At 34.4% G+C, this 24063-nt stretch overlaps 1 protein-coding gene across 1 annotated transcript in view; it reads right to left on the reverse strand.

Moving 5' to 3' along the window:
* The window catches only part of Brd8 (Bromodomain containing 8), a 575604-nt gene that overhangs the window by 194402 nt on the left and 357139 nt on the right, over positions 1-24063 (reverse strand). Inside the window, exon 11 of the mRNA XM_090393081.1 lies at positions 18267-18475. Within this exon, the coding sequence (XP_090249207.1) occupies positions 18267-18475 (209 nt within the window). The remainder of the gene's footprint in view (positions 1-18266; positions 18476-24063) is intronic.

The following is a 24063-nucleotide window of genomic DNA, read 5'->3' on the forward strand; positions in this document are numbered from 1 at the left end:
GGATAGTTGAAAATGAGATACTGTATGGGGGACAGCATGATTTTGTGAAGGGTAATCATGACTCGGTAACTTGCTCACGTTTTATAACACAGGGATGACTGAATAAGGGTAATGGGTTTACAGTGATTCTACTGGAACTTGCTAGGCGTTTGACAGGATACCACATGGGGATGGATATAGAGTTGGTGAGATGGATTGGAGGGTGGTTGATGGAGAGATATCAGAGAGTGGTTTATTCAGGAGTCTAAAAGATGGCCTGTGACTAGTGGTGTGCCGAAGGGTTCTGTTCTTGGACCACTACTTTTCAATTTGTTCATTAACGATATAGGAAAGGATCTGAGAGGAAGTGTTCATTTGTTTGCTGATGATGCAAAGTTGGGTAGAACAATAGTGAGTGCACAGGATGTCAAAATTTTGCAAGATGATTTGGATAGTCTGGAGGACTGGGCTAAGGAGAATGGATGTCAATTTAATGTGGCAAAATGTAAGGTTATGCATTTTGGGGTGAAAAGATTAGTAGCAGTATATCACATTGGTGGAACCGTACTCCAGGAGACTGACGAGGCCAGGGATTTGGGAGTGTTGGTGGATAGGGAGTAAAAGTTTAGAGGGGCACATCGCAAAAGTGGCTAAATCAGCTCATCAAATCACTTGGTTGCTGAAAAATACTTTAACAAGCAGAGACAAACAGGTTATTGTTCCTCTGTATCGAGCCTTGATAAGACCCCATCTAGACTACTGTGCCCAGATATGGGCGCCAGAGTTTCTTCTTGATGGGGAGGAGGTGGAGAGGATCCAGAAACGAGTGACCAAGATGATAGCAGGTCTATGGAATGAACCTTGTGAGAACAGGTTGAAGATTTGTGGGTTGCAGAAATTGGTTGATAGGCGGAAGGTTCATATGATTGAGACATTCAAATTACTGAAGGGTTTTTATAAGATTAATTCAGAAGATATTTTTGAGAATAGGGAGGACTAGGGGTCATACATGGAAGCTGGGCAAGAGTGTGGTTAGCAAGGGTATTAGAGCTAGGTTTTTTACTTTGAGAGTGGTGAATGAGTGGAATAAGCTGCCAGAGTCTGACAGATGGGTGCCATGACTTTGAATGAGTTCAAGGCGAGGTATGATAGATAGTATGTGAATGTCCAATAGTTGTTCTTGGCATGATGTTAGGGTCTCCCTCGATGAGTCTGTCGACTCCTTGGAGTTGCCCGTAATAATAATAATAATAATATATATATATCAAAAATATATTATATTTTTAACATTCAAAGCTTTGCTAATGTAGAGTTTACAGGATAGCTGTTATATCCTGTTTTACTCCTAAACCTCCAACTTCTGTAAAACAGGATATAACAGCTATCCTGTATACTGGATTCATATCATTTGACCTTTTCAGAGCAAATTTCCTTGCTAGAACATGAAAAGCATTCTGATGCAGTTTAAAAATTTTGGGAAGGATATCTATAACTGTTAACTTGACTGACTGAATGGATAGCAGATCCATTCCTCATCCAACAAGCTGCAGATTCAAATCTCTCTATGAGTATATTTTTATGTAAACAGATGGCACAATTTTCCCTTTCCATGTAATATACAATGAAAATATACAAACAATTAGATGGGAGAGCTATAGGATTCCCCCTTAGCCAACTTCTACATAGAACATCTGGAAAAGCTAGCTATCAACACAGCCACTCTCAAACCTAGTCTCTGGCTATGCTATGTTGATGATGCGTTTGTTATTTGGCCATGTGGCCCAGACACATTGAACACATTTTTAGTGCATCTAAATAGCCAGCACCCTAAAATCCACTTTACAATGGAACTAAAAACCAATGACTGTCTGCCTTCCTGGACACACTAATCACACGTCTTCCAGAAGGTTCCTTATCATTCTCGGTTTCACAAACAATCACACCATCGCCCTTCTCAACAATATGGTATCTTAAAAACACTAACCCATAGAGCTAAAGCAATTTGTAACAATGACATTGCTCTCACTGCTGAACTTTCTCACCTGCATCGCACCTTCCTGACCAATGGCTATAATCCCCATAAAATAGATAAAATACTAAATGCTCCCCAAAATCCCCCCCCCCCACTATCTACAACAGAAGATAGTGGGAGGGATTCCATACATTGAAGGCACATCTGAAAAGATATCTAGGGTGCTTAACAAACACCAAATATGCACCATATTTAAACCTCATGTGAAATTGGCAAGTCTCATCCATTAACCTAAGAACAGATTCTCCCATCCAGCAGTCTATGAAGTGCCCTGTTCATGTCATCAAGCCCTATGGACAGACAGGAAGAATTGTGGATATCCGTCTCAGTGAACACAAAAAATATATCTGGCAGACCATGCTTTGGATACCCTAGCACACAGGATCAATTGGAAAAAAACAAAAGTACTGCACAGAAACATTTACAAGTCAGAGAGGTTGTTCCTGGAATCAACAGAAGTCTTGAAACATACTCCAAACCTCAACAAGTATGGCTGTATAAATCTACCAAAGATTTGGGAGACAGTCATCCTAAGACAAATTAATATTTGTTTATGGCGCCTAATAAGGACTTAGGCTTTGTGTTGCATGCTACAATTACTCATACTAGTCCCACTGTTACAGTGGATGCGGTTGTCTCGCTACTGTAACAAACTGTTTTTGTGCTCTGAAGATGCTGGGTATAATACCAGAGAAATATTAGCATTTAAGTTAATAAATAGTTATATTCTTATCGATCTGTGTTCGCATTTATACTGTTAAAATCCAGTCAACATGTGCGACAAACACATAAGCCTTTACACACTTTTAAAAAATCATTAGGCAGACATGTTACTAGTGTGTACAAAAAAGGTGAAACAATTGTTGCCTTTCTTTTTTTTTTTTTTTATCATGAAGTTTATTTTCAGTTCTGTTTGTTAAGATGTGCTAAAAATGTATCCAACGTGTTAAAGCCACAAGGCCAAATAGCAAACACATCAACATAGCATAGCCAAACTATTAGTTTTAGTGTTGCTGTGTTGAGTGCTTGGTATCAAAATGTTTCATATCAAATTTGGCTGGAGGGGGAAATTCCCTGTGGTTCCATCCATCTGTATATTTTTGCTTTCCATAAGAAACAAGAAGAATAAATTGTTAATTTAAATAATTCAAATACATCAAAGTGGAAATGTGGCTTATTGAGATCAAAGGTCTCTCCCAAAGGGTACACTGGTAAAGAACGAAGTAATGTTAGAGCTTATTATAATGTCAGAATTAGATTCTGACCTTGACTAAATTCTAATTCACAGAAGCGAAGAAGGTACAAGAAGATGGTCTGATGTTAAATCAGGTGTGAGATAAGAATGTACATTATATCCACTGTAATTCATCATCTATGTGGATCACATTATAAAGGAAGGTAGCATTAAACTTGATATCAAATTGGAGATATTAATCTTAGCTCTTTATGAAGATGTTTTAAACTTAAATAAATCCAGTACATGTCTGCAGGCTTCTTGAACTTGAGTGAATAATTGCTGTAATAAATATGGTATGAAAATCAGCAAACGAAAAGACAAAGATAACGAAAATATGCAGAAACATTGAAAACATCAACTTTCCTGAATGGAGAACCTATAGAACAAGTAAAACATTTCTGCTATTTAGATACAATTTTTGGTGAACATGGCAAATTAAATATGGAAATAGACAACAGAATTAGCAAAATTGGTATGATAGGAAGTCAAATGAATATATATATTGGATAAAAAGAAATTAGTCAAACACCTGACTAGCTATATACAAGACAGTGTTCAACCCAATCTTAACTTATGAATCTGAGAGCAGGTTTAGAAACAAAACATTTGATCAAAGACTGGAGACCACACAATGAGAGTTCTGAGATAAATGAATGGAGTGAAAAGATGGCATCAACTGCAGAATCATATTAAAAAAAGAGGATATCAGAAAGGAAACAGATACTGTTAGGATTTAGAAATGTGTGAGCAGAGTAAACCTTAGGTGGTGATGTAAAAATAATCATATTATAAACTCTGAATATTTTTACGTATTAATATTGCTTGTTAGTTTTTGTTTTCATACACGCAGTGTCTGCACTTGTGATGTGCTCGTTATGAAAATATTATGTTAGAAGTAATATGTAAGGAAGTAAAAATATTGAAGTACTTACTTAATTGATTATTTGTATTATTTATAAGAAAGTTTGTTGTATTTTTAAATGTTGAATTTTGTGTTTATGAAAGACTTTCTTCAGTGCTGGTGGATACAGCGAGTCAGCCATATTTTTACAATGCGTAGTTTCTGACGTTGTTGAAGTGCGCATGCTCCCGGAGTGAACTTGATGTTTGATTGACAGCTGACAAGAAAAGCGTTGCGTATCCAAGTTACAGTGGTAAACAAGAGAGCGTTCGGAAAGTTTTTTTTTTTTAGAACACTGGCCGAGGAATATTCAAGTTGGGAGGAACTTGATTTTTTGTGTGCGGCAGTTAAAAGGAAATTTTATATTGTATTCCGAAAAAGGAATAGTGGAAATAATATGTTTCAAGAAGGAATAAGTAAAAAAAAGGGAAATCTTGAAACTAAGTTTTTATAAACTGGCCAAGATATATTCAAGTAGGAAGGAACTTGATTTTGTTTAGTGTGAGGCAGTAAAAAAAGAATTTTAAAGGGATCCTAAAAATGAAGTACAGAACCTTGTAACTTCTGGAAAGAGCCTAAACAGGAAGAGAAAAGGACTATAAACATTTTTTTGTGATTTGTGAAAGAAAAAGTGTTTTGTCTTAAGAGTAAGTTTGTATTTTTTAAATAAGGCCTTGGATCCATATAATCTGTAATTGTAGTTATGTATTTTTACTAGAAGTGTATATATGTTGTTTTAAGTTTTATTAAATGTGTTTATTTTGTACTTGGTATTGAGTCAATGATTAGCTGGATTCTGAAAAAGTGAGTTAAAGTCATTGCACCAATTGGAGTGAACTCTTTGTGCAAATATAATAACATATAGGGACACTCGGAGTCAAAATAAAAATAATTGTTAGTAAATGAAATATTATTTATAATACACATTATAAATAACAATGGCATATATTATAGGATAATTCATTAAATATTAACAGTATGGTCATTAAAACAGAATGAGAGAAGAATGGTTAGCAAAACAAGTGTTTTTTTGTTAGATGGCAAGAAAAGGACCAGAAGAACACCAAGCTCTAGGTTAGATTGATAAAGTAAAAAGTGCCTTAAGATATGCAAATATAAGATCTGACAATAATGGAGTTCTGATGGATAACAGATTACTTTTGAGGAAAATTGTTTATAAGTTAGTAATAATGTAAGTTTTCATTTAGTACTACTGTAACATCCTGTACACTTCTGAAAGTATATAACAGGAATATGATAATGATGTGGCTTGAAAAAGTCCCATGTTTAGTTTCTAGAGCAGGATTTCTAGATTATGTAAAAAATAAATAAATAAATAAAAACTTAGCCTATCCATGGAACCAACATACTATAAGTTTACAACATTTTGAAGGATGGGAGTCATATTAAAAAGAAGTCATTAGAACTCCTGAAAGAAGATATTACTAAGATTACTCTGCAGTGAGAGATAGAAAAATGAAAAATATTTTGTAGATTTATAAATATTGAATAATAAGATGTTATAATAGAATTCAAATTTAATAAACTGATAATAACAATAACCAGTATCGAGAAGAAAATTAAAATTTGATACACTACCTGCTGCCTCTAAATTTACATATCTCCACATAAAGGAGAGGAGAAAAAATCCCGCAAGCAATTTCTGCTTAATTATCCTAGAGATAACTGAAGTGAACAGTATGCAGAGGGAGCAATCTCATGGGAAGGATTCTAGAGATCTATTCAAAGATTCACAGTAACCTTGTTACTGTGACTGTTTGAAATATAGCTATTATAGATTTAAAGTTTCATAAATAATCAAAATAATTTATAAGGATAAGAACTTTCTTGCACTTTTCCATTTATTTATTTATTCGTATGGCATGAATATCAAAACATGCAGTACAATACACTTTAATAACATATAAAATTAAAAGACAAAGTCATTTTAAAAACCAATAAAATTAAAAGGTTACATCCATATTGGTCAGATAGTTCATAGCTTTGGGTGTAGCACTTAAAAAGTCCAATTTGTCTCCTGAATATGCTCTGAGATAACAGAGTCACAATATGGTTCACAGTTTGTCTCTGAGTTCCACAATCACAATGCGGGGATGGTCGTTTACCCCATTTAAAAAGCATGTCCGCACATACACCATGACCAGTTCGTATTCTATTAAGCTGAGTCCAGGATTTTTTTTGTGGGAGATGCGAGCAAGCATCAAAACTTTCTTGTAATTCATTGAGAGAAAATTTTGTGATGTCATCTGTATGGCTCTCCCACTGTTCTTGCCACTATTGCTTCAAGTCAAAGTTAGAATGTAGTAGTTGGGCTAATTGTAGTGGTGGATGTCTTGATCTCAATCTTCGTACACTTAAGTCTGGGAGATCTAAATGTATTGGTAGGGCTGTGTTCTCCAAGATTTTCTTATACTCCTGTAAGAGAGCCTTAGTCCTGCGCAGATTCGGTGGAACAACGTTACTAAGAGATGGAAGCCAGTGTGTGGGCGTTGATTTAATTGTGCCAAATCAGTCTCATTGTATTATTTAGTTGGCTATCAACAAGTTTTGTGTGCTATTTAGCCACACTGGTGAGCAATATTCGGCAACAGAGAAAACTAGACCAAGAGCAGTAATCCACAGATTATCGGCTGTTGCTCCCCATGTCGTGCCTATTAGTTTTTGTATTATGTTGTTAGGGGTTCTTAACTTAGCAGAAACATTTGTTAGGCGTTGCTTGTAAGAGAGCGTGCGGTCCAGGGTAATGCCCAAGTACTTTGGAAACTTATTGTGTCGTAGTAAACATCCTTCAAAGAAGATATGTAAAGTGACATCTGCCATGTGATTATTAAGGTGAAAGCTTGATACTTCTGTTTTGTCCAGATTGAGCTGGAGCCTCCATTTTTTATAATATTCACCTATAGTTTTCAGATCTTTTGTAAGTACGCCTTCAGCCTGACTCATGTTTTTGTGTCGAATGGCAATTACAGTGTCATCAGCATAACAGAACTTGCGTGAGATGGTAGCAGGCAAGTCATATGTGTATAGGTTATAAAGTAAGAGTGCCAATACTGACCCTTGTGGAAGACCATTATTAAGTTTTCGTTGTCGGGACATTTTATTTCCTAATATAACTTGAAAGAAACGTTCAGTGAGCATGGAGGAAATTAAGCATGCAGTCCGTTTACATGGGACAATGTTAAGAAATTTGTATATAAGACCTTCACGCCATACTGTATCACAGGCTGCTGTTAGGTCCAAGAAGACAGCTGATGTTTTATCTTGCTTCTGAAATCCAGCTTCTATGTATGATGTTAAAGTGAGCAATTGATCACAGCAACCACGTTTTTCTCTAAAACCAGCTTGCTCAATCGGGACATGCTGCATAATTCGTGTGGACAATCTGTTGTACAGAAGGCGCTCTAACATTTTATAGGTGCAACTCAATAAAGCAATAGGTCTGTAACTTTTTGCCTCCTGGGGTTTTCCAGGTTTAAGAATAGCAACTATTTTTGACTTCTTAAACAGGCTAGGTAGTCGGCCAGTCAATAATATATCAGAAAAGAATTCACAGAGCCATTTTATAGTATTTGGCCCGCTATTAATAAAAAATTCAGGATGGACGCCGTCGAAGCCTGGGGCCTTGCCTACTTTGAAAAATAATTTATAAGGATAAGAACTTTCTTGCACTTTTCCATATTGCTGTACGAGTGACAAAGGGTTTCAGACAAAGAGATCAGCATGACCATTTAACTACATGAACGAGGTGAAGCGATCATATATTAAAGAGTAATGCCTGGCTACTGAGGTGAAACAAGTGAAGTCTTCACACTTATAGGTTATCACTACATATGTTTCTCATGTTACAGGCTTAATGAGTGAAACAGCACTGAGAAAGAAAATTAAAAATAATATTGTGTAATAAAGAAAGTGTGTGTATTACGAGTCTCACAATTGTACTCCATGATGATGATGATATCTCAATGACTGAAACAAAAAATTGAAATCCTTTCCTTCATGTTTACAAGCTGATCAGCATTCATTATATAAATTATGGAAACAAGTACCATATTAAAGTAAAACTTCAGTTTAATATAAACCAAAATAATCACTGACCAGGCATGCAGTGAGGAATACATATCCATACTAGAAGTAGAAAAAGCCATCAAAGGCTTGAAATGTGGAAAGGCAGTAGGAGTAGATGATATTCGACCAGAAATGCTGAAGTATGGTGGTATAAGAGTCTTACAGTGGCTGCACTACATAGTTCAGAAAGCCTGGACAGAGGGATGAATTCCCGATGACTGGAGTAGAGCTCTCATAGTACCCATATATAAAAAGGGAAATAAAACTGCATGTGAAAATTACAGAGGTATTTCCCTACTGAGTGTTCCTGGCAAGACCTATGCAAGTATACTTGAGAAACGGTTGAGAAGAATTGTGGAAAAAAAGCTTGGTGAAGAACAAGCTGGATTCAGGCCAAATAGAGGCTGTCAGGATCAGATCTTCACTTTACGACAAATAGTTGAGAAAGCATGGGAATATAACAAAGATCTGTATTTAAGTTTTGTCGATCTGGAAAAGGCATATGACAAGGTGCCAAGAGAGAAGCAATACAATACGCTGCAGTTATATGGTGTCATTGGGGCATTATATCAAGCAATACTTAGTCTTTATTTTAATTGTAAGTCAGCAGTTAGAATTGAAGGAAGTACAGGAAGATGGTTTAATGTTAAATCTGGTGTGAGACAAGGATGTACATTATCCCCTCTGTTATTCATTATCTATATGGATCACATTATGAAGGAATGTGGTATTAAACCTGATATCAAAATTGGAGATGTTAATGTTAGCTCTTTGCTTTATGCGGATGATGTTATACTTCTAAATAAATCTGCTACAAGTCTGCAAGATTCTCTGACTAGATTGAATAGCTGTTGTAATAGATATGGTATGAAGGTCAGCAATAAAAAGACAAAGACAATGAAAATAGGCAGAATCATTGAAAATGTCAACTGTGTTGTGAATGGAGAACCTGTGGAACAAGTAAAACATTTCAGCTATTTAGGCACGATTTTTACTGAAGATGGTAAATTAAATATAGAAATAGTCAACAGAATCAGCAAAGCTGGTATGGTGGGAAGTCAATTGAATAAATTCATATGGAATAAGAGAGAAATTAGTCGGAACACTAAATTAGCTGTGTACAAGACAGTGTTCAAACCAGTTTTAACTTATGGATCTGAGAGCTGGGTCAGAAGTAAAACACTTGACCAATGACTAGAGACTGCAGATATGAGAGTCCTGAGAAAGATTATAGGCGTGAACAGATGGCATCAATGGCAATATCATATTAAAAACGAGGATATTAGGAAAGAACTTGACATTGTCAGCATCCAGGAATGCATTAGCAGAGCTAATCTCAGGTGGTATGGTCACTTAAACAGAATAGGCGAGGAAAGTTTAGCAAAACAAGTATTCTCTGCCAGGTTGGCAGCAAAACAACCCAGAGGAAGACCAAGATATATGTGGATTGATACGGTACAAAGTGCTTCAGACGATAGAAATATAAGATCTGATAATGTTGGAGTCTTGACAAGTAACAGACTGATTTGGAGGAAAATTGTAGATAGGAAATTAATAATGATGTAATTTTTTTCATGTAGTACTATCATATCCTGTACACCCCTTGAGGGTACATGGCAGGAATTTGATGATGATGATGATAATTACTTGACATTTCGACTTTCACATTAAGGTTGTCATGTGGAGTATACACATATATATATACCAAGAAACGAGCTACACTACAATCTACATGGTATGCTAAAATTACATTAATTTGGTCAACCATTAAAACTACTGGTGGGAAAAAAACAAACTTAGATCAACACTAGAGTCCTGTTATTAGTATTATCTATTTGATTACAAAAAATAAATTAAGCTAAAGAGCAACATGCTCTCATGTAATTCCTCATATAAGTACACACATAATTTAGAACAAAACAGTATGGATAGTGGCCAATAAGAGCTGAAATAATTGCTTAGGCAAAGCAGGCCTCTCAGGTCATACCCATAACACCTGACACCAAACTGATTGGAAAAGTACCTGTTCTTTACATCATACAAAAACCTGGTATGAATATAAATTTAAAGAAGTCAGTGAAATTTTGATCATTAGCTTAACAATAATAGTGGCATAAAAATCCCACGAATTTGGATGGCACACATTCAGCACATTTAAGTTTTTCAAGTTTTCCAGCAAACCCTGACTGTAGCACTCAAAGCAATAAATTCAGTTCTTATTGGCTGTCATCCATACTCTGTTCTAATTTATGTGTACTTATATAAGTAATTATGTGAGAGCATGTTGCTCGCTGGCTTAATTTATTTTTTTGTAACGAAATATATAATAAATAATAACGGGACTCTAGAGTTGATATAGTAAGGTTTTTTTTTTTTTCACCAGAGGTCATGTCAGTAGTTTTAATGGTTGATCAAATTAACGTAACTTCAGTATGTCTATTAGCTGTAGGAGTTTAATAATTGATACTAAGTAAAAAACACCAACAAATTTCGCCAACTTAGCTGTCTGGCTTCGTCAGGATGTATAAAAGAGATACAAAACAACTTAAACTGTTCGTGAAGAAATGAACCAAATATGATTGTATTTTTTACAAATACAGAAGAAGAGTACATCAAACGCATGGGGCATGTATGATATCATCTGTTGTTATGCAGGAACGTTATGTAATTAGCAGTGAAATTTATCTCTGGCATGTTTAATAAACTTATGAGGATCTTCCAAATATCAGCTAGAATTAAACCTTCATTTCTATTGTGGTTGCATTTAGAACAGATGACTGCTATAGCTTCTTTTATGTTTCGGGAGCAGAAATCTTCTTCTAAATAGGGCATGGAGCTTTTGTCCAATTCGATGGTATGGTTTTTCCTCAAGAAATGAAGGGCTAACCCAGAGTTGTCTTCTCTGTTGTTGTTTACATCTCCAACGTGTTCTCTTTTTCTTATTTCCAAACTTCTTGAGGTCTGAACGATGTAATTTAATCCACATGAACATGGGATGTTATAGATGCATAGTTCAGAAAGCCTGGACAGAGAGTCAGGAATTTGTCCCTCTGTCCAGGCTTTCTGAACTATGCAGTGCAGCCACTGTAAGATTTTTATACCTCCATACTTCAGCATTTCTGGTCGAATATCATCTACTCCTGCTGCCTTTCCACATTTCAAGCCTATGATGGCTTTTTCTACTTCTAGTATGGATATGTATTCCTCCTGTTGAGTGTTTTTTTACCACTGTACTATCACTGCTTGTTTAATTTAGCAATTTTTCAGAGTAATTACTCCATACTTCAAGTATATCTTGTTCTCCGGTTTTTATGTCACCTTTATCATCTCTAATTCCTTTTTCAGCACTCTTTCCTTCATTTCTAAGCTTCTTCAACAACCAACAGAATATTTTTCCGCCTTCTTGATATTTATTTTCTATGTTCTTGCCAAAATCCTCCCATGACTTTTGTTTAGCTAGTTTTACAAAGTGTTTAGCTTTCTTACATTTGTCTCTGTATTCTCTAAGAGCACAAGCTGATTTATTTGCCAGGAACTTTTAATATGCTTTCTTCTTTTCCTTCACCGCCTCTTTAACTTCCTGTGTCCACCATGGAGTTCTGATATTTCTATCCTTGAGACAACTTCACCACACGCCTCTCTGACTGAATCAATCAGGGTTTTCTTCAAGGCTTGCCACTGAATCTCCAAGGTTTGGTTCCTGTTCTCAAACTCTTTCATTTTTTCTTCAATAATATTTGTGTATTTTAGTCTACAGTTCACATCTGAGATTTGCTCAACTTTTATTCACTTTAAAACTTTCTTACATGTTCTTCTTTTCAATATGAAATTCAATTTTATCTTGCTCAAGACTAAATAGTGATCGCTTCCAATTTCAAATCCTCTGTACACTCTGGTGTCCTGCACCAGGGAGAAAACATCTATCAACAATAACATAGTCAATGAGACTTTTCTTATTCCTTGCTTCTTCTCTCCATGTGAATTTGTGAACATTTTTATGTTGGAAAATGGTATTAGTAATAACCAGTCCATGTCCTGAGCAGAAATCCAATAGGTATTTGCCATTATTATTAACTTTGCTTTTTTTCTCCAAATTTTCCCCAAAATATTTTTGTGTCTGACAATCATTCCTATTCTGCTATTTAGATCCCCAACAAGGACCAACTTTTCCTTTTTCATTGTGTCAGTTGCTTTCTCTAAAGACTCAAAAAATTCCTCCACTTCTACCTTAGTAGAACCTTCTGTGGTACCATAGGCACAAATAAGTCTCATTGTCCAGTTCCCCATCTCATATTTGCCCACATCGCTCTACTTGAGACTGCCTGCCATTCAAGAAGATTAGCATTGTATTTAGTATTAAATACTATGGCTACTCCTTCTTTTCCTTGATTGTCATTGCCTGAATATAACATTTTGTATTTATTGCTCAAAAAGAACTCACCAGTTTTTGTGTTTTTTGTTTCGGTCACTCCTATTATGTCGATCTGGTACTTATCTAATTCTTCAGCTAGCTCCATTTCTTTGCCATTCAGGCTTCTTATGTTGATAGTACTGATCTTTATCTCTGGTGATGTTGAGTTGGGGTGTGTTTTCAGAGTTGTTCCAGTAGCTGACTTTTTGCTGTTCACCCTGGTTCCCTGGCGAAAACAACGGGGGTCCTTGTATAACTGGGCGACGCCCCAGCCAGTATCTTCAAATATGCCAGTATCTATAACATCCCCTGTTCATGGGAATTAAATTACATTGGTCAGACCTCAAGAAGTTTGGAAATAAGAAAAAGAGAACACGTTGGAGATGTAAACAACAACAGAGAAGACAACTCTGGGTTATCCCTTCGTTTCTTGAGGACAAACCATACCATCGAATAGGACAAAAGCTCCACCCTATTATTAAAGAAGCTATAGCAGTCCTTCGTTCTAAATGCACCTCAATAGAAATCAAGGTTTAATTCTAGCTGATATTTGGAAGACCCTCATAAGATCATTAAGCATGTTGCTAATTACAGAACACTCTTGCATAACAACAGTTGATATCATAGACGCTGCATGCATTTGATGTATGTGTTCTTCTGTATTTGTAAAAAATACAATTGTATTCGGTTCACTCCTTCACGAACAGTTTAAGTTGTTTTGTATCTCTTTTGTTAAGTTGGCGAAACTTGTTGGTGATTTTTACTTAGTATTAATTATTAAAATCCTTCGGCCAATATACAACCCAGTTTATATTAATTTCTTGCATTCATTAGATGGTTGAAAGTAACTTTAGTACACCATGCAGACTGTAGTGTAGTTTGTTTCTTTGTATATACTCCAGATGATGACCTTGATATGAAAGTCAAAATGTTGAGTGATTATTTTGGTTTATATTAAACTGAAGTTTTACTTCAGTTTAATATAAACCAAAACTTAGTCCAGTTCTGTCAGGAAGAAGATCTAACAATAGCAAATACCTGGTTTAAACTTCCACCCAGAAGACTGTACACTTGGAAACCGCCTCAAGATAATCAACATAACATTGTCAGAAATCAAATTGATTATATAATGATAAATAAAAGATTCCACAGTAGTATAAAGAGTGCAAAGACTTAGCCTGGAGCAGATATCTCATCAGACCACAATCCCATAGTTGCAGAAGTACGTCTTAGATTCAAATCAGCTAAAAAATCACAAAAGAAAATTGATGTAGAAAAACTGAAAGACCTGAACATAAATAAAAGTGCCAAGACACAGCTTAACCTGCGATTACAACAGATTAACATAGAAGAAAATAAAAGTGTGGAATCTCTTTGGAATAGCTTAAAGAATGCCATCGTAACAACAAGTATTGAAGAAGTAGGTTATGTGAATAATATAAAACAACAGAAATGGATGACAGGTGAGATTCTTTCTCTTATTGATACAAGAAGAATGTACAAAAACAAAGACCTTGCCAGGTATACAGAAACACATAACATCATCAAGAAAAAAAAATAAAAGAAGCCAAGGAAAATTGGATGAAAAATTTATGTACTGAAATTGAACTGCTTCAGAAGAAACATGATAATTTCAATCTGTATAAGAAAATCAATGAAATTTCTGGAAAACTGAGGAAAAAGCAAATAGTGTCTCTAAGAGACGAAAATGGAAAAATAGTTCTAGAAGAAGAGAATAAAGCACAGATTTGGATAAAATATGTAACAGAACTTTTCAATGATACTAGACAGAAGCCTATAAATATAAAAGATAACATTCAAGAACCAGCAATCATGAAATGCGAAATAGAGAATGCTATACGAACAAGTAAAACAGGAAAAGCCAGTGGACCAGATGGTGTGCAAACAGAATTTTTAAAATTAATAGAACCAGATAACATCAAACTTCTTGAAAAACTATTTAATAAAATATATGAAAGTGATGAATTTCCATCAGATTGGCTCAAATCTACATTTATCACTGTGCCAAAGAAACCCAAAGTGAATTCCTGTGGTGACTTCCGACTTATTAGTCTAATGAGCCAAACATTAAAAACATTTTTGAAAGTAATTCAGAATCGTATTTATAGAAAAAGTGAAGAAACTCTAAGTGAAACACAATTCGGCTTTCGGAATGGTTTTGGTACTAGAGAAGCCCTTTTCTGTACCCAAATATTGAAACAAAAATACATAGAAAAACAGAAATCTGTCTTTATGTGTTTCATAGATTTTGAAAAAGCATTCGACAAAGTCAGACACACTAACTTAATAGAAGTCCTTCAACAAATAAGGCTAGACGAACAAGACATAAGACTAATAACAAATCTGTATTGGAATCAGTCAGCTACCGTTCAATTAGACAACATTACCACCAGTGATATTAACATCAAAAGAGGAGTGAGACAAGGATGTATGCTCTCACCACTCCTGTTCAACATATATGCAGAGGTAATCTTTAAAAAAGCATTGGAAGAATGTCCAGAGGGAATCACAATAAATGGAAAGATTGTTAACAACCTTCGATATGCAGATGACACCGTGCTAATTGCAGATAATATTATGGATCTCCAAAAACTCATTGACAGAGTATACATAGAAAGCCAAAGAATGGGAATAAATATAAACATCAACAAGACAAAATACATGATCATCAGCAAACATCCAGCCTCATCAATGAAACTGACACTCAATGGGAAAAATATTGATCAAGTGTCAAGATATAAATATCTTGGTTGCTGGCTTAATGAATGGTGGGATCCAGAAATAGATATAAAGACAAGGATTGAAGTTGCATGGCAGTCCTTCTTGAAAATGAGAACACTATTCTGCAATAAAGACCTAAACATGGAAGTCAGATGCCGAATGCTGAAATGCTATGTGTGGTCTATTCTGCTCTATGGAGTTGAAACATGGACATTGAAGGCGACAACCATCAAGAAAATCGAAGCCTTTGACATGTGGCTATACAAAAGAATGCTAAAGATATCATAGACAGAAAAAATTACCAATGAAGATTCTTAAAATCCATTGGCAAAGCTAAACATCTTGTACAAATAATCAAGAAACGAAAAACATCATATCCTGCCCACATCATGAGAAAAAGCAAATACCAACTTCTACAAACTATTTTGGTAGGAAGAAATGATGGCAAAGGAACTAGAGGAAGAAAAAGTATATCATGGTTTGACAACATCAAGACGTGGACAGGAAAGAGCAGTGCACAACTGCTCAGATTAGCACAAGAGTGCAGTTTGTTTGCCAAGATGGTCACTGACCTTCGATAGAAGATAGCACAATAATAATAAGAAGAAGTTTTACTATAGGTAGTCGTTTCCATAATTTCTATAATGAATTAATTCCAATAAGCATTTTTCCTCTCATTTTAAATTATATACATTAAGGGATGGAAAACTATAGCATACGTTTCACTACTATTGGTAGTTTGAGGGATAGATAACTGAGAAGACCTATGCTAGAATCCAAACATGGAACTTTTTCAAGCTTCTTCAGATCTCTCATGAGCAAAGGTGGTAGCCTCACAGAGGGTAATGAAAGTTAATCATCAGATAACATCTACAAACATCCATGCCACAGCAGGATCTGAAAACATAGTTTATCAATTTGAGAGTGAAAATTCTACTAACGAATTCAACAAGCGGATTAAACAACCAGAGTTATGTTCATCACATTACGTTGATAGGAGTGACATATTTGTGCTGTCATTAAATACTATACCTGCTAAAAGATGATATAAATCAAGTAGATATTAAATCCAACATTATTTCAAAGCTGAATACAGAAACTAAAAAAGTTTCATATAAAATTTCACCAGAGAGCTTACAGGAATACACTTGCAGGCATTTAAGACTTGCTCTAGATGGACCTTATATGAGAACATGATTACTGCCCAAGCATCCATATATTTGTCTCCTATTGGTCCATTCTGATAAGGATTCACTGGCCTGACAGCTGTTTCAAACTGATTGGTTCTCCTCAGAGACCAGGCGGAAACCTTACGAGAGCAAAAACTCGCATTTAGTACTAAGGAAAGAAGTGTTGAAGAGGTGTAGTTTTTGTAAGTAAATTCTTTGTCGTCGCAGATTTGAAATAATACTGGGTTTAATATCAAAGGTTGGTAGAGCCTCTGCTACTAATGACTCATGAAAAAAGTTAAGAAAATTTAACACAGTTAGTAGTTGGAAGGGAATCAATCCGTTGCTGTTGACATACTTTCCATCGATGAGTCTTTGGAGTCCCTGGAGGTGTCACATAATAATAATAATAATATCCACTTGATTTCTATAATTTTGCATTGCTGATATGAAGCCTTTTGGCTCTTTATTTTAGTAAATACTTTATGCGCCAACCAAGAGTTCGCTTACAAAAAAATACACCTCCTTGACACTTCCTTCCTTAGTACTTAACAAGAATTTTTGCTCTCTTAAGGTTTCTTCCTGGTCTCTGAGGAGAACCAATCAGATGAAAACAGCTGTCAGGACTGTTAAACTTTATCAAAATGGACCAATAGGAGGTGAATATATGGAAGCTTGGGCAGCGATCATGTTCTCCTATAAGATCCAGCTAGGGCAACTCATAAATGCCGGCAAGTGTATTCCCGTAAGCTCTCTGGTCAAATTTCATACAAAACTTTTATAGTTTCTGTATTCAGCTTCGAAATAATACTGGATTTAATATCCACTTGATTTATATAATTTTGCATCGCCGAAATAAAGCCTTTTGGCTCTTTATTTTAGTAAATGCTAAAAGATGTTTTTCCTCCACAGTAAACAGATTTCATAGCAAATATTCATATGCCATTAACTTATGGCATACAATTTAAATGTTAAAAAAGAGGAGTGAAAAAGAGACCCTGTACTCAGTCAGTTTGGAATTTATGTGTGTTATCAAACTATATACTTAGTAAATTTTTTCCTTCTGTAGTGACAGTAATTTGTAAACAAGACCTAATACCATGAGCTTTTATAGCAACACTATATCATATTTTTATGTTGAGCTAGCAGTTAGGCAATCTGAAATCCTACTTTAAAACCCAAATATGAAACTTTTTTCGCATCGCTTCTGGCCTTCAATAATCAGGATGGAGATTTAACATTAGGTTATGAAATTCCTCTAACAACTAATGACATTTGCAAAATTTTATGTACAAAGTGGGATTTGAGCCGAGAACCTGCTGAATGGAGAGAAGTACACCATCCACTTGGCCAACCATAGCAGCAATGTAAATTACATTTACATGCTATGTACTTATAATGTAAGTGCTAAAATGTAATTAATTAAGAGAAGAATGGCAGAAAATGAATAGTAAAATGTCAGCTTACACAATGAACATGAGGATTTGAATGAGAGTTCAAAACAATCCATATCACAGTGTGTTTCTTTTTGTGTTGTTCTTATTTTCAATAGCAGTTACCAAAAAAAAAAGCAAAATGAATAACTAACAGTATATCAGGAATGTAATTTAAGTAATTATTGTTCAATAGCATCTGTAGTACAATTAGTAACAATTTTTGTGTGTTAGAGCATTCAGCATATCATGGTGCCTAATGTTAATGATACTTACTTCATTATTTTGATATTTTATTTCTTCATCTTCAACTTTACCAATATCTTCTGTTTTTATTTCTGAAACTGATACTAAAGTAGAAATTTCTTGAGATAGTATATTTTCTTTGTGCTTTACTTCTTCGCTTTCTTTATTCTCCTGATAGGCAACAATATCGTTATTTAAAACTGAGTGAGTTTCTTCGTTGCTTTCCAAAAGTGAAGTATCTAAACATGACAAAAAAGTGATATACACTGTCAAGTAAAAAAGTTACACAGCAAAGAATATTTAAAATATTAGGTATGAATTTCCTATAAAATATACATAACAAAAAATAACTAAATAAGTCATCCTTTCTTGTCTTCTTCTTCTGTTTTACAGGAACAACCATAATCCCCAACACATGCACACACATAAAATTACCCTTAATGTTAAGAGCAATCTGCCTGTAACTGAAATATAATACTACAGAATAAAAACGTCTTTAGTCAGCTTTATCTTTATAAAGAATGCATAATCATTCATAGGTTAATAAAAAGTGAAGTTGTCTGCTTGATTTCTATTCAGGACACAGACTAGTCATCACTAGTCTGTGTCCCTGTCTAACATTTTGTTGACTGGTCTGTGTCCTGAACAGACCAGTGCACAAATTCACATGGAGAAGACAGAAGAAAAATGAAAAGTGTTATTAATTATATAGTGATTTCTTCACAAAGCTTCTGGATACAATGGTATACAGAGTATATGAAATGAGAAAAGGTCATCAATTAGTTTTAAGCAGGATAAAAATGAATATCATATTGAAAAGAAGAAATATGTGAGAAACTTTACAAAGAATAAAAGCTTTTACAGATGAACTGTAATATAATACTACAATATAATAATAAGTTTCAGTGCATAATTCAGAATGCATGGTCAGATGGTCAAATTCCAGATGATTGGAAAAAAGGTCTCATAATCCCCATTTATAAATATCAACCATAAAAATATCATTCAAGAAAAAATTCCATTTTGAAAGAGTGTAAAAACAAGAGTGAAACCTTGTCTCATTGGCAAACTGATGAAAACATTGATTGATTTGACTAGAGAGGCATGTGGTGAAGTTGTCTATATAGATAAAAAAAATAACTCTGCACAGATGCAAGAAATTAAAACTAAAAAAAATTAAAGATAGTAAACAATGGCAGAAAATATGAATGGGAATGTCAAGAATATGCATTGATACTTGAGGGAGAAAAAAAAGCTATCAAAAGCTTAAAATGTGGAAACACAGCTGGAATAGAGAATATATGGAATATATATCTCATATATGGAGATATAAGTTTCAGTGTAGCTACACTGCATAATTCAGAATGCATGGTCAGATGATCAAATTCCAGATGATTGGAAAATAGGTCTCATAATCCCCATTTATAAAAATGGAAATAAAACACTAAACTAACAGTATAAAAAGTGTTCAATCAATGTTAACTCATAGGTCTGAGAGCTGGGTTAGATATAAAATGTTTGACCAAAAACTGGGGATAACAAATTTGGAGGGGAGGGGAGATGCCATTAATGGAAGAATTGTATTAAAAATGAGGATATTAGGAAGGAGCTTGATATTGTTAGCATTAAGGAATGCTGAGCAGGGCTAATCTCAGGTAGTATTTGTCACTTAAACAGACTGAGTGAGGAATGGTTAGCAAAACCGGGATTTTTTATTTATTTATTCCCTTCCCCCCTCCATGATGGCAGGAAAAAGACCCAGAGAAAGACTAAGATCTAGGTGGATTGATAGTAAGAATACCTTTTTCTTCAACCTTTTGGTTCTGTCCACTGCTGGACGATAGTCACCCCCATGGTTTTCTGGACCACTCAGTTTTCTGCCTCTCCCATCCACTCATTCCTGCAACTCGTTCCAGTTCATCCCTCTACCTTCTTCTCGAATTTCCTCTTTGTCTTGCTCTTTGAAATAAAACACTAAACTAAAAAAAATGTTTGACAAAAAACTAGAGATCACAAATTTGGATGGGGGGGGTTAGCCCTGCACAAGTATGGATCAACAAAAAATGGAAATGGAATAAGCTCATAAGAAAAAAATCCAATTTAGAGAATCTACAAACCTCTACCACAATAAAAGCTGTTATAGAGAATCACTCAAAAATGAACTAAAAAGTTAAACACAGCTACTACCCATCGATGATGCTAATGAAATCTTAATTAGAAGATGGACATCTACTCTACCACTGTGAATGTGAAAGAAACTCAACTTAATTGAAGGACTTAATGAATGTTATTTATTAGGATTCCTAATAAATAAAACACTCAAGGATAATATCCTGTTTGTTAATAAAATAACATCAAGAATAGCTGAACTAAGTATCTTCATAAATAAAAGATACCAAATGAAAATTATACAAATATAGTCCCAACCATGGACCATCCAAATGAAGAGATAGAAGATTTCTATGAAACATTAGAATCCACATTAAATAATTCTAAAGAATTCTACATAATTATAATGGGCGACTTTAATGTCAAGATTGGAAGCAGAGATGACCATCTGAAGTCCATTGGTAAATTTGGATTTGCACAGAGGAATGAAAGAGGAGAAAGATTTAATGAATTTGCAGAAGAAAATAACCTATTTATTATGAACAGCTTTTTCAAGAAGAAAATCAACCTAAAATGGACTTAGAGACGCCCAAATGGACAAACCTATAACGAAATAGACTTCATCCTCTACAACAAAAGATATATAATAAATAATACCGAAGTGCTTAATAGATTTAATACAGGAAGTGGCGCAAAAGTATGGATCAACAAAAAAATGGAAACGGAACAAGCTCATAAGAAAAAAGTCCAATTTAGTGAATTTACAAAACTTCTACCTCAATAAAAGCTGTTATAGAGAATCACTCAAAAATGAACTAAGAATTAAACACAGCTACCACCATCGATGATGCTAATGGAATTAACATCAAAAGTTGTAAGTAGGCACCAAAGAGAGGAAAAAGTAAGACAGGAAACTTAGATCTGATGAAGAAAAGAAGAGTATGAAAAGAGATTTGAATGAGACCGATAAAATAGAATATTCGGAAATTTATAACTATACGCAAAAGGATGAAAAATGAAATTAGATTGTATAATAGTAGAAAAATTAAAGATACAATAGAAAACAATAGTAATATGAAGGTCCTAAGACAAACATTATTAGTTGGAACGAAGGAAATAGCTGCTGTAAGAGAAAAAATGGTGAACTTATAAGAAATAGAGATGCAATAATCAAAAGAATTCAGGAATTTTATACTGAACTCTATGAAGACAAGGGCCAAGACATCCAAGAAACAGCTATGGATAACTCGAGTGTGGAAGAATACGATGCCCTGAGATCATACAAAGTAAAGTGGAAATGAAGAATGGAAAGGCAACAGAAGCAGATGGAAGTATGGTAGACTTCTTAAAACTGGGAGAAGAGGAAGCCCTGTCATCAAACAGCTGACTAAACTCTTTAATAAATGCCTAAAACAGAGAAACATTCCAAAAAATTGGAACAATTCACTTCTAATATTAATTTTTAAAAAGGGCAATACAGAAGAAATTAAAAACTACAGACCTATAAGCTTACTCCCCACCATATATAAAGTCTTCATAAAAATTATAAATAATAGAATAAAATCTAAACTAGAGGGAATGCAATCCTGTGAACAAGCTGGATTTAGAAAGAATTAAAATACTTTGGACCATATTCACACATTAAGACAGCTCATTGAGAACTCAATTACATACAATAAACCCTTATGTCTGACCTATATAGACTATAAGAAAAGCATTTGATTCAGTTGAAACATCTGCAACACTAAAAGCTCTTGAAACCCAGGGAACTAAGAAACCATATATTGAAACACTAAAACATATTTACAATAATGCAACTTCTGTAATTAAATTATATAAAAACAGTGAAAAGTTTTCAGTACAAAAAAAGGTATCTGGCAAGTGATATATCTCCCAAACTATTTATAGCTGCATTAAAAGAAGTTTTTAGAAGCCCTGATTGGGAAACAAAAGGAATAAACATAAATGGCGAGAGGCCGCATCTTCTGAAATTTACAGATGATATTGTCCTAATAGCAGATAATCTTGAAGATCTGGAAGAAAGGCTAAATCAGCTAAATGAAGCCTCCAGAGTAATTGGATTAAAAATAAGTAGAGAAAAAACTAAAATAATGATGAATAAATATATAAACCAAAGAACTGTCAAAGTAGAAACTATGAAATAGAACAAGTTACCTCATATGTATATTTGGGCCAGTTGTTATCCTTTGAGGATTGCTAAAAAAAAAAAGAGATTGAATGAAGAATTCGCCTTGGATAAATGGCTTATGGGAAAATGAGAGACATATTCAGAAGTGACATCCCCTATGAGTCTAAAAAGGAAAGCTTTTGAACCAATACATAATTATTATCCTAACATACAGGAGAAACATGGACAGAAGCCCTAAACAAAAAGCTGAGAACAACACAACATCGCATAGAGAGATGCTAAAAATAACATTAAGAGATAGGAAGACAAATACCTGTATAAGATTTCAAACAGGTGTCACGGATATTGTAAAATACATTAAACAGTCTAAGTGGAGATGGGCTGGCCATATTGCCAGATGCAATGATGGGAGGTGGACTAGAAAAACAACAGAGTGGAGACCAATGGATGGAGCAAGAAAAAGAATACCTTAATACACCAAATATAAGATTTGAGAATAATAGAGTCATGATTGATAACATATTAACTTGGAGAAAAATTTTCAATGGGAAGTTAGTAATGATATAAGCTTTTAATGTAGCATTATTATAATAGCCTGTAACCCTCCCAGGTTACATATACTGAACTTCATAAGTCCAGTATATGTTTTCAGGATTTATTAACTAAACTAAATAACTGATGTAACACATTTGTATGAAAAGCAAAAACATCAAAAATATCAACTGGATCCTAAATGAAAAACAATACAAGGAAGAAGAAAAACATTTCAGCCATTTTTAGTTCTCATTTTTTAGGCAAAATTTTTAATGAAAGAGGCAACTTCAATATGGTAAGAAACAATGCAATTAATAAAGATTGTACTGTGGGAAGAATCAAGTAGATAAATTTATGTGGAATATGAGAGAAATTAGCAATACACTAAACCAAGTATTAAATCATGCATTTGAAACTGGATTAAAAATAAAACTCGATCAAAGACTGGAGACTGCAGATATGACATGACAACTGCAAGAAAAATCAGGACAGTAAGATGGCTTCGATGTCCTAATTTTCCTTGCAGTTGTCATGTCCTACTCTCAATATGTTTAAATGACCATACCACCTGAGATTAGCTTTGCTCACAATTCCTGACTGTTAACAATGCCAAATGTAATATGATTATGGAAAAATTAGCAAATGGGTGTCATTAGCATCATTCATTGAAACAACAACAATGCATATGTTATTCAAATAAATCTTCTTTTTCAGTAAATATCTGCGTTATCATTAATCACTACTGTGGAAATTTCCTTATTTCAGACTACAACAGTTAAGTGTGTTTTTCTGCTGTCAGTATTATTACACAGTATTGTTTAAAAAGCATTTACAATGCACTGATGTAAATGAGAAAAATGGTGACAAGACTTCTGTATTCAATGACTTCAATATGCAGGATTTTGTGTGATGTAGTATGTTTCCAATGTATTCATTGCAAGAGCAAATAGTTTCTGGTATGAAAGTGAAGTGGAGAAAGGGTGTGGAGGAAATGTTTTGTGAACAAATGCAAGAAATGAGAGGCATGTCAAAAGC

Source organism: Typopeltis vanoorti, chromosome 5, assembly GCF_054136105.1.
Source record: "Typopeltis vanoorti isolate ZY-2024b chromosome 5, IOZ_Tvanoo_1.0, whole genome shotgun sequence".
In the NCBI taxonomy this organism is placed as follows: Eukaryota; Metazoa; Arthropoda; class Arachnida; order Uropygi; family Thelyphonidae; genus Typopeltis; species Typopeltis vanoorti.